At 44.3% G+C, this 12,794-nt stretch overlaps 1 protein-coding gene across 1 annotated transcript in view; it reads left to right on the top strand.

The window, feature by feature from the left end:
• Positions 1-274: 274 nt before the first annotated feature.
• lrrk2 (leucine-rich repeat kinase 2) overlaps positions 275-12,794 on the top strand; it is a 128,134-nt gene continuing 115,614 nt past the window's right edge. Inside the window, exons 1-4 of the mRNA XM_084335302.1 lie at positions 275-895; positions 1,153-1,238; positions 5,136-5,245; positions 8,369-8,457. Coding sequence (XP_084191428.1) covers positions 760-895; positions 1,153-1,238; positions 5,136-5,245; positions 8,369-8,457 — 421 coding nt within the window. The 5' untranslated portion in view covers positions 275-759. The remainder of the gene's footprint in view (positions 896-1,152; positions 1,239-5,135; positions 5,246-8,368; positions 8,458-12,794) is intronic.

Genomic DNA, 12,794 nt, shown 5'->3' with positions numbered 1-12,794 from the left:
AATTATAAAAAATAAAAAATTATTTTACAATTTGGCGAGTGCCATACCTTGCCATACCAAAACGACGCCCCGAAGAGGCACCTCCGAGCTGCTTCTATAGAAAGTAGGTTCGTGGCTGCCACAGGCTTGCCCAGTGAGAGGATTCTCCGACGCTGCAGCTGGACCCTATTGGAGTGACTAGGCCTATCCGCTCATGGGAAATTAAATCAGTGCGCCCTCGAGAGTACAGTAGATGCAAAAGTAAATGAACTGTCGCGCCGTGCATCATTATTATTACCTTTACGAACGGTTTGTTTTGGAGGAATGTTGTTTTGACGTGATGACTGTCCAGACATCTGAGACTGTCCTCCTCGGCTGTGTTGTCGTTGTGTACTAAACTAAACTCAACGGGAAGTTTCACTGTGACTGAAGTCATATGATATATTATTATACTAAGGGAGCGACGGAGTGGGACAGCGACGCGCTCTCAAAGCGAAACAACGGCACATCTCGGCGGGGCAAGACTTCAAAAAGAGGAACATGATGATCTGTCTCGAAATAATGACTTCATGGAGGAAGATTATTATGTCACCGTCAGACCAGGAGTGTTGTTGTTGGGACTGCTGCCGTGTGTTATAGTCGTTATTATTACGATGATGTATCAATGGCTAGTTGACTTGTTATTACCACGCTATGCTGCAACAATAATGTTGCCAGTCTGTAGCTGAATCAAATGCATGCCAATTCGTCAGTCCGAAAACGACATTTATAAAAGAGACCATGGTCAACAAGGAGGAACTCGAAGAGAGGCTGAAGAAACTATTAGTGAGGTTGAACAACTTGCAAGAAGATAGGCAACTGAGCACACTGATTCAAATCATCCAGGACCTCCTGTTCCTCGCGCACACTGATTGTGGTAGGGCACATCCAGACGCGCATCACATGCCAACTGTTGCAAAGTTAATTTACTTGCTTAATAGTAGGCCTATACATGTCCCTGTTCACCATACTAGATTACTTGTTATTACTAGATTTACTATTGCTATACACTTGTTGTTGTCACCCGCAAAGCCGTGTGTAATTATATGCGTCTAAATGAGGAATGCGTGTCTGTCGAGTCCCCAGTGGAAAAGCCATTTGTCATCATCCCTCACTTTTTGATCCTTCATGCAGCAGCAGAGCTGTTTGAAGACAAGGACGTCCAGGGGCCTCTGGTGTTGATGCTGTCAACATATATTAACAGCCGAGGGGTGCAGCAGGTAAACTATTTACACGAATTGAACTTTTCAGGGGTGCAGAGGTGCTCTCTCACCCCTTGCGGAGTTTTGTATTTTTAGATGCGAAACACCTCACAGACTGGCAATGTTATGCCACTAACTCATCACTCATTCACTAACTTACTCATTCACTCAGGGGCGGACCTAGCACATTTGGCGCCCTAGGCGAGATTCACCACTGCGCCCCCCCCCCCCCCCCAAAAAAAAGATTTTTTCTTTTTTTTTTGTAATTTTTTTTTTTGTAATTTTTTTTTATGGCTTTTGCCTCTTCATAGTTCTCTAACGTTAGTCTTTCTTTCCTCAACGCTCAATTCTATAAACACTTGACCGATACCCATCAATGCACAGCGCTCTAGCATGTTCTGACTGCAGTGAACACCTAAAGCTGAGGCTCAGACCGACCGACCGTTTTAGATTTTTGGCTCATTTTCCCTTATGTTAGAATTTTTTTTATGTAAAAATAATGGTTGCAGATATAGAGGGGGGCGCCAAAACTGCACAGAGAATTTTTTTTTTTTTTTTTTTACATTTTTTTTTGTTTGTTTTTGGCGCCCCCCTCTGGGTGGCGCTCTAGGCGACCGCCTATATCGCCTGTAGGAAGGTCCGCCCCGATTCACTCGGTCACAGGTTAGCAACTCTGCCCCTAGTGGCGGCTCACGGTTTTGATTGATTGATTGATTGATTGATTGATTGAACATTTTATTAACAGATTGCAGAATGGGTACAATACAGTACGGCTCAATACACACAATTGTTAAGGTGATGCAGACCAGAGAAAGACTTTCGTCTTGTTTACATCAGGGTCCCCCATTTTCAATTCATCTTAAAGGGGAACTCCACCTTTTTTTGGAAATTAGCTTATTTAACATCTTCCCTGGAGTTAGACAAGAAGATACATACCTTTTTTGTCTCTGTGCGTGCATTTTAGCTTTGGGAATAGACGCTCCGTTAGCATAGCTTAGCTTCATCACTGGAAGTGAGGCAGGACAGTAGCCTTACAGTGCCTTACAGTGTATTGCAAGGTCTGACATTGACCAAACTTGATATGCATGACCTTGGTGGGCTCTAGGTCAACTCCTGAAAAGGGGGTCAATGTCAGACCTTGCAATCAAAAGTTAGGGGGCGCACTGAAATTATGGCAAGGGTTATTAGCCCCCTAACTTTTGATTGCAAAGTCTGACATTGACCCCCTTTTCAGGAGTTGACCTAGAGCCCACCAAGGTCATGCATATCAAGTTTGGTCAATGTCAGACCTTGCAATACACTGTAAGGCACTGTAAGGCTACTGTCCTGCCTCACTTCCAGTGATGAAGCTAAGCTATGCTAACGGAGCGTCTATTCCCAAAGCTAAAATGCACGCACAGAGACAAAAAAGGTATGTATCTTCTTGTCTAACTCCAGGGAAGATGTTAAATAAGCTAATTTCCAAAAAAAGTGGAGTTCCCCTTTAACATACATGACATACAGATAGACAGTACTGCTATATCTATACATTTAGGACATACCAGATTTACAAATACAGTACTGTTTGTGATACAAAAATAGTCTAAAAAAGAGAGTATATACATTTTATGAAGAAACTACATTGGAGGAGGTTGGGTAGGTGGGGTGGGGGGGGGGGACTGTACATTGGAGGAGGTTGGGTAGGTGGGGTGGGAGGGGGAACTGTACATTGGAGGAGGTTGGGTAGGTGGGGTGGGGCGGGGAAACTACATTGGAGGTGGTTGGGTATACCTATTTATCCCTGTATCACAGTAGCATAATCATACTGTACATACATCAGTTTACATATATATTTAATCACTTGTATATTGTTAAAGGAAAACTCCAACATTTTGGGAAATTAGCTTATTTGGCATCTACCCTGGAGTTAGACAAGAAGATACATACCCTTTTTGTTCTCTGTGCATGCAGTAGGAGTAGGAAGACATGCACCAGTTAGCCTAGCTTAGCGTCAGTCACTGGAAGTAGGTTCCTCCATTAGCCTAGTTCCAAAGGTCTTCCTACTCCTACTGCATGCACAGAGAAGAAAAAGGTATGCATCTTCTTGTCTAACTCCAGGGTTCCCAAAATGTTGGAGTGTTAAGATACATACTTTTTTCTTCTCTGTGCATGCAGTAGGAATAGGAAGACGTGCACCGTTAGCCTAGCTTAGCGTCAGTCACTGGAAGTAGGTTCCTCCATTAGCCTAGTTCCCAACGTCTTCCTACTCCTACTGCATGCACAGAGAAGAAAAAGGTATGTATCTTCTTGTCTAACTCCAGGGTAGATGGCAAATAAGCAAATTTCCCAAAATGTTGGAGTTTTCCTTTAAAATGTTACATTTGCACTCTGGTTAGATGCCAACTTCTTTTCATTGTACTGTACTTGTGCTCTGCAATGACAATACATTTGAATCTAATCTAATCTAATGTAGCCTACTGTTTGCAGCACATGCCACCCAAATCTCTAAACTATAAACAGTCTCACTTCCGTTGAGATGAAAGAATACACCTCTGGTTTCTCTAGTGTTTACAGCCGTGTGTGACTCTTGCTCCATATATATATATATATATATATATATATATATATATATATATATATATATATATATATATATATATATATATATATATATATATATATATATATATTAGTGCTGTCAATCGATTACAATATTTAATCTGATTAATCGCATGATTGTCCATAGTTAACTCGCGATTAATCACAAATTAATCGCATTTATTTTCATTTGATTTTTTATCTACCATAAACGGTTATTTTTCAAGTTCTAAGTTTTAATACTCCTATCAACATGAGAGTCAACAAATGCTTGCTTTATGCAGCCATTTAACACAAAAGGATGACCCTCATGCATTGCAAATTTGCATCAAATTCAAAACGTTAGGAACTTGTTACATTCACCCACACAAGGGCTGAGTAATCACACCCCCTCCCCTCTCTCTCTCTCACACACACACTCTCCTAGCTCTCTTTCTCTCTTGCCCCTTCCTCATCTCTCTCACCCCCCTCTCTCTATATATATCTCACACACACACACACACACACACACACACACACACACACACACACACACACACACACACACACACACACACACACACACACACACACACACTTCAGAAACAAACATAGTATCAATGAGAGCATCAATAATACACCTGAGTGAAGTCTAGTAAAAAAAAAAAAAAAAAATATATTATTATTCTTTTAAGTTAATCGTGAGTTAAAAAAAACAGTGTCATTAATAGAATCGGGCAATAATATATTGGCTTATCTGCACAGAAGTGAGATTTTTTCAGTATGACTCACTCACAATATGAAAGTAAAAAGGTGAGCTAAACAGAACCGGGTCTGTTATATATCAAAAGGCTTTTGTTTGGCCCCAATAGGTGAATTTGTGTTTTGGTATTTGGGTGGACACTTACTATTTCCAAAGTTCCTTCTGGGACTAGTGTATGGAATGTGGTTTTTGTCTCCCCCCTTCAGTATTTATATCAGGACACAACTCACTTAGATGTTTACTTAAGTGTCCTTATTTCCTGCTTGTTTCTGTGTTTCTATGTTCCTCACCTCATCCCTCATGGCTTGATTGCATTGTAGGACTATCCTCCTCGACTAAAGAAACTCTTAGTCGATTTGTCGACTAATCAATTAGTTGATTTCATCGACAAATCTGTAAACTTGAGAGTTTTCTACATGCAATAATGTAGAAGGACCTCTTTTGAATCTAGTCTTACCAGTGACGGAGGATGACAAAATCCTGGTCGACTAAAAGACCAAACCGACCCAACCCACGGACTATGATGAGGGAGCAGCATTGTGTTGTGTGACAGACGGTCACAGTCTGGTGAAAGTGTCGTGTTTCCCTTCCCACAGGTGGGGTGGTCACTGTTGTGTCGGCTGATTGAAATATGCCCCAGTACATTGCAGCAGCTGACCAAACCTCTGGGAGCGGCCAAAGACTGGGAGGTACTGGCAGTACACCAGTAAGTATACACAAGGACGGGTCGTCTCTGGGTCTGGTTGACATGCTGTTGCATGCTGAAGAAGTAGCAATAGAGGCGACAGTGGGAGGTAGAGCAGTCGTCTGGTAATCCGGAGGTTCCCGGTTCGATTCCCGCTCCTCCCGGGCTGCTCCCGATGAGCAGGTTGGCACCTTCCATGTTTGCCTCTGCCGTCGGTGTGTGAATGTGTGAGTGAATGGGTACAAATTTGAGGAAAAAATTACAAAGCGCTTTGGATAAAAGCGCTATATAAATTTACCATTTAGAAGTAGGAGTAGCAGTAGCTGCTGTTGTTGTTGCTGTTGTTTTCAAACATTTACAATGGATTCCATTTTGGAATTCTAGAACTCTAGCTTTCAACAGGCCAGTAGCCATTTTATACTGTAACAGTTGATCATATTGTTGGTGTCCTGGACAACTCTTCATTATATGCAAAAAGTGCACTTAAAACTGGCTCATGTTCTCATTAACATCCATATATATTTTTGAATGGATCGACTACATACACCAGACCAATGTATCCGGGTACTTTGGATTTCTTTCATGGTCATACCTACTTTGGTGGAACGCCATTATAGATTGTTATTGTATTTGGCCCGTATAAAAACGGCCTGCAATGTGCTTACATTGTTTGAAACATTTGTTCTGTCAGTGCATCAAGTTAAATCAAGCAATTACTTTCCAACACTGGTCTCCACTGGTTCGTGCTATTATGAAAAGTTTTAAAAACCTTTCAAATATTTGATCAGCTTTCAGGCATGTCCCTTCAGTCTTCCTCTATGGTATTCCCCTTCAGTCTTCCTCTATGGTATTCTTCATCTATGGTATTCCCCTTCAGTCTTCCTCTATGGTATTCTTCATCTATGGTATTCTCCTTCAGTCTTCCTCTATGGTATTCCCCTGCAGTCTTCCTCTATGGCAGGGGTCAGCAACCTTTTTGACATGAAGTGCCAGTTTGAAATATAGTTAGTGTGCCTTATCAACAATATTCCATGCATCGTAATTTTTTTTCCTCATAATCAGGTATTTTTAATGATAATTTATACATTATTACATCATTATTGTTATTGTTATTATTAACAATATTATTATGATGGTTGTATCAACCCTAAATCTGAGTTGGGGTGGGGGTGCAATGCAGACAAACAGTTTTGCTTTACTGAGCTCTGTTATCTGGGGGCTGTAGTTGGTCACTTTAAGCTGCACACCGGAGCATCTTTTAATCCAGCTGTTTGCTGTTCTCTGATATTTTCTGACATTTCGTTGATGCGTCGCTCGACACTTCAAGCTGACATGGGGATATCTTTTATCCTTGATTTGATTGTCTCTTTGTTTGGCAAGCCTTCAAACAAAACATCTGAGCTACAGAGAAAAGCCTCCTTGATATACTCGCCATCAGTGAATGGCTTTCCACATTTCGCAATGCAATGAGCAATGCGATAGCTTGCTTCAGTTGCATGGTTTTTAGCAGTCGTGAACACTTTGAGGGTGCTGGCTTGCTTTCCATACCTGGCCACGGCACGTTTAATCGATTCTGCCTGATCTTTGAAACTTTTTTTATGCTTCGTCTCAAAATGGCGTTTCACAACTGACGTTCTGCAAACTACATTTTCTAAACATAAAGTACACACAGCACGGTCCTTCTGACACACAAACCCGTAGTCGTCTGTCCACGAGGGCTGGAATGCCCGAATTTCCTTTGCTTTAACTTTCTTAGCGGGGTTGCCATCATGAAAGACGGCACATACAGAATGCAACCGCAGCACTGTGTGATTACCTGGGAACTGCGTGCGGGCGCGGGAGGCCAGCTGACTGCTGACAGCTGAGCACCATGGGAACAGCTGTATAGCTGTCATAGGGGTGTGCAAAACAGTCGACTTACAAAAAAGAACCTGTGGGAGGATTTCAACAAGATAAATGCGACAACAGTGAAAAATATTTCACTATAATATTTCAAAGCGAAGTAAAAAAAAAAATAAAAAAAAATATATAATTTATTTTTATTATTATTATTTCTTTTCATGCTGCCCCCTGTGCCCTGTGTCAGTCTTCCTCTATGGTATTCTCTCTCAGTCTTCCTCTATGGTATTCTCCCTCAGTCTTCCTCTATGGTATTCTCCCTCAGTCTTCCTCTATGGTATTCCCCTGCAGTCTTCCTCTATGGTAGTCTTCCTCTATGGTATTCTCCTCAGTCTTCCTCTATGGTAGTCTTCCTCTATGGTATTCTCCTCAGTCTTCCTCTATGGTAGTCTTCCTCTATGGTATTCTCCCTCAGTCTTCCTCTATGGTAGTCTTCTTCTATGGTATTCTCTCTCAGTCTTCCTCTATGGTATTCTCTCTCAGTCTTCCTCTATGGTATTCTCCCTCAGTCTTCCTCTATGGTAGTCTTCCTCTATGGTATTCTCTCTCAGTCTTCCTCTATGGTATTCTCTCTCAGTCTTCCTCTACGGTAGTCTTCCTCTATGGTATTCTCTCTCAGTCTTCCTCTATGGTATTCTCTCTCAGTCTTCCTCTATGGTGGTCTCTCTCAGTCTTCCTCTACGGTATTCTCCCTCAGTCTTCCTCTATGGTATTCTCCCTCAGTCTTCCTCTATGGTATTCTCTCTCAGTCTTCCTCTATGGTATTCTCCCTCAGTCTTCCTCTATGGTATTCTCTCTCAGTCTTCCTCTATGGTATTCTCCCTCAGTCTTCCTCTAGACTGAATCCATTCACAGCAGAACAGAGCAACCGGTGGAATGATGGGAGGTAGAAAGAACAGTTTGTACATTTTGAGTTGATATTTAGGTTAAAATGCAAAAACAACTCTGTTGTCGTTACTGTTGTGAGTCCTTACTTTGCTTGCTGTTGTAATGCTAGGGATCGCCTGTTTATTTGTTTATTTTGAGTTTCATATATCCCCCCAGAAAAGCATAGAATGACTTTGTGGATCAAATTCACCATGTATGTTTGCCTGTGTGGGAGACATTTACACAGATACAATCTGTTGTTATCATTTGTGCCATTCGCATAGGTTGAGTACATACTGTATATATGAAGCCAGTTTAGATATAAGAGAGAGATAGTGTTCATATCTATCTTCTACTGCTCTGGTCTCTCCACTCCAGGCAGATCCTGAGAGTGCTGTCCCAACACAGCAGAGACTGCAAGGTGACCATGGTCGGACTCAGGGCCCTGGCTCTCCTGCTAAGATCAGGTCAGTAATAATAACAATATAAATAGAAACACTTAATATATATAGAGCTGTGGGGAATAAAGTATGATTGATCAGACACACTTAGAGAGGAATGTCATAGTTGCTTATTATGTCATCATACCACAAACATATCAATACATATATAGAAGAGATTTTCAACTAAACAGATTCCTCTCAAAGTGTTTTCCAGAGGGGGAAAAGATATATATATATATATATAAAAATAAAAAAACAAGGCTACATAATCGGTACAATGCTATAGAAGGGCTAATGTGTTGCACCTTTCTACCTGTAAGAAAGGTAGATGTGCTTGCACCTCATGGTACCAAAGCACCTCAAAGGCACTAAAAACCAAATTACAAACATCTCAAAACAAACTAGTCAGACTACTGCTTGACCTGACTCCTAGAACCCACCTCACCCCTGCCCACTTTGACAACCTAGGATGGCTTAGAGTAGACGACAGAGTACAGCAACTTGCAATGGGCCTGGTCTACAAGATACACTACACGACCAAGGTACCCATGTACATGTCAAAATACTTCCCAAAGGTCAGTGAATACCACGATCACAACACCAGAGGGAGCTCCACAAATCATGTTAAACCCAGATTCGGCTCAAACAAGGGACTAAACACGTTTAGCAATTATGCCACATCAATGTGGAACGCCCTACCCAAAGCTGTAAAGGAATGTGAATCACTACCCACTTTCAAAAACACTCTCAAAGAACACCTACGGGAGACTGCAATTCGAAACTGGCCCCTACAAATGTCCTAACCCAGTTGTACAGTAAATTACCAAGTATGGCTTTGTCAGTATTCCAATGTACAGTGTACAGTGTCCCCCCCACCTCCAACGTACAGCCCCACCCACCCAACCCCACCCCACCTACCCAACCTCCTCCAATGTACAGTTTCTACGTCAAATGTATATACACTCTTTTTCTGGACACTTTTTGTATCACAAACAGTACTGTATTTGCAAATCTGGTATGTCATAAATGTATAGATGTAGCAGTACTGTCTATCTGTATGTCGTGTGTGTCATATGATGAATTGAAAATGGGGTACCCTGATGTAAACAAGACGAAAGTCTTTCTCTGGTCTGCATCCCCTTAACAATTGTATGTATTGAGCTGTACTGTACTGTACCCATTCTGCAATCTGTTAATAAACTTTTCAATCAATCAATCAAACATACATAATTTATCTGTACTTGACTATTACTTGACTATCTATTTCCACTCTAGTCACAGTTTACAATACTCAGTCTGTAAGTTCAGAGGTTTCCAGTGTACGTTTTTATGCTGCTGTTTCAACCTCTGCCCTAGAAAAAATTAAAGCGATTTTACACACTCAGCTCATATGACATCATGCCATGTTCGCTGCGCAGCGCCTGGGAACGCGGCAGATTAAATTAGGCCTTGCGTCACATGGTGCAACCGCCTTCAGGAGTCAATGGAAGCACAGTATTTATCTGTTACAGTTAAATTAAATTTAAATTTCTTGTGTTTGACTTTACATGGGCCAGATGTGGCCATCGCACAGAAAGACTATATGGTGCCAGACCCCCCTGGTTTGTATGAGGGCCTATGTACGTCAAACACGGCGAGATTGGGAAAAGAGATTTAACGCGACCTTTTATTGCTGAAAGGTCACAGTTGTAAGTCTGTAGTCCCGGCTCCTGGTAATGAGAATGTTTTTCTCCAACTCTTTCCTCTGCTCTTTGTTGTATGAGTAGCTTAGGCTATATATTTCACTTTAAAATGATGACGTGTTTGTTGGGGTGGGGGTGATGGTGGCAGGGGTGTTAAAAAATTAATTAATTAAAGAACACAGAACAGACAAATAATAAAAGTAATATTTCAACAATTCCAACTTTTGGGAAGCAACATAAGAACAAGACAAGAAAACACAGTTTGTACAACAGGCCACAACAAGACCGCATAGAATACAACATAGTAGAAAACACAGTTTGTACAACAGGCCACAACAAGACAGCATAGAATACAACATAGTAGAAAACACAGTTTGTACAACAGGCCACAAGACCGCATAGAATACAACATAGTAGAAAACACAGTTTGTACAACAGGCCACAACAAGACAGCATAGAATACAACATAGTAGAAAACACAGTTCTGTATCGTTAGGGGCTCAGCTTGGCTTCGCCTTCTGCACTATCTCGCGTACGTGCACGCGTACTGAATAAACCACAAATGTACCTCTAATACCAGTATTAGTCTGACCACACCCCTCATCAGCTTACCTTCATAAGCAGGTGTGTGGTCACCTGCTCTCCTCCTTCTCGCTTTCACCACAAGGAAGTGCCTCGGTAGTACCCCACTTGACGTGTCGTTGATAAGTTGAAAAGAGTTGTGACTAGGTTTACATTGTGCCTAACCTTTTTCTTCTCTCACTTGTTTATATAAGAAAAAGGTTTGGGTCATAATGTATTCCGCGGAGAGTAGACCCGCTAGACCTACTCTTCACCACCGATTCTCCATTCCCGCCTCCGTCGTGCGTTCCGGTGCTGGGCTGTTGCCACTCTCGTGGTTGCCGACCCAGCCCGGGAGACTGCCGGTGGATAGTTTTCCTCACCGACGAGCCGAGGGTTCGGAGCCGTCGCTCCGGCGATGGCCTGATCTCGACTCTGGTTCCTCTGTTTCTGGGGAATCGCCCGTTGATGAACGGGGGATTGTCTTAGAGCCAGGGGATTTGCGACGAAAACTTTTTGCGTCTGCTCGCTCACGTCGTCACATGGTGGCGTGCAGACGCGAACGGCCTGGGTTTGGGGAATTGCTGGAGACCAGCGAGGCCGCGTCCGACTCTGGATTTCTGATGGAAACTGAAGACTTCATGGAGGAGGCGGACGGGTTCTTGTATGATGGTCCCGTGGAGGAGAGTATCCCTCCTCCGGAGACCCCGGGGTGGGGGGAAATGGCTCCACGGGGCGCCTTGTTCGAGGATGTCGGGGAACCACCTTGGCCTCATCAACAGGATGCCCTACTGTCGGCCGCATCGGATTGTGGCTCCTTGACCAGTCGCAGCCTGCTGTATGCGAGGGATGCGGGGTCGGTGGAGGAGGGTCCGCAGGGGGAACTGCGGGCCTTGTTTCCCGAGCTCATGGCGGTAGCCGCCGCTGCAAACGGTGTGCCGCTGCCGCAGCCATTGCCTGCTCCTGTCCCTGATGACCTCATAGGCCATCCCTGGCAGCGTCCCCCGGTGAGAGGGGTGGACGTTGTCTACCCATTTTTCCCATCGATGGGGGCCTATGTTCGTCGGGGCCAGGCGGTCTCCAACATCATGGGACTGACTCCCGCCTACGTACCAGTTACGCGGGTGTCGGGGTTGGTCAAAGGTATGGGGGAGGGCGTACCTCGGCTTGACAATCCGATGGCCGCGCTCCTCTGTCCGGATATGGTGTGGGAGCCCCTATGCAAGCCGGTCCTCCAGGGGAGGTCGGCTAGGCGATTGGCTTATTGGGGTGACCAGTCATTTATCGCCGGTACACAGTCGCTGGCTGCGGCCTCTAACATCGCCCACCTGGCTAGATTTGTATCGGGGATAATGACGGGCGGCGCGGATCTGAACGAGGTGAGGTGCGATCAGATCACCCAGGCTGCGGGAGCTGTGCTGCACCTCTCCCAGGTGCTAGCCATAGCCATGGGTAAAGTGCGCGCCCTGGCCACCCTGGGCCAGCGTCACCTTTGGCTGGAGCAGGCTCGTGTACCAGAGAAGAAGAGAGCCCCTCTTCTGACGGCCGACCTCTCCGACGCTGGCCTGTTCGGGAAGGCCCTGCTATTGATGACCTCAACATGCAGAGAGATGGCAGAGGAGAGATCCATCCTCCAACCCCATTTTCCGCCTCCCGTCCTTGCCGGTGGGGGCAGAAGGCTTCCGCGACGTCGAGCTGTCTCCGTCGCCGCTACCACTGCTCCCGCCGCCGCTGCTGGCCCTGCCAAGAGGGCTAGGAGACGAGGCGACGCTTCAGCCACCGCCGGCCCATCCCAGACCGGAGGAGACGGTAGGGAACGTCGTGTCCAGCAGACTGTAAACTACCGTCCCTCCGGGGCTCCCCGGGGTGGCCAGACTCGAGCGGCGCGAGGTGGCAGGCGCCGCTGAGTGACTTTTCCCCCTCTGTGTCCCCTCCTCTACACCCTCCCCGGCCCCCCTATGATTTTGTGCCTTGATCACATATTATTTATTTAATAAAAAAGTTCCCTGATATAAGGGGGACTGTGGTTGGCCGAACAAACTGTGTGTTTCTTCAATACAAATCATGTGGTGGGGTTGTGTTTTATGAATCTACCCTGTTACGTTGGGGGAATGAGTT

The sequence above is a fragment of the Notolepis coatsorum genome, assembly GCF_963971535.1.
Source record: "Notolepis coatsorum genome assembly, chromosome: 18".
NCBI classification, from domain to species: domain Eukaryota; kingdom Metazoa; phylum Chordata; class Actinopteri; order Aulopiformes; family Paralepididae; genus Notolepis; species Notolepis coatsorum.
The sequence above is the reverse complement of the archived record's forward strand: the minus strand, read 5'-3'. Positions and strand labels throughout refer to the sequence as shown.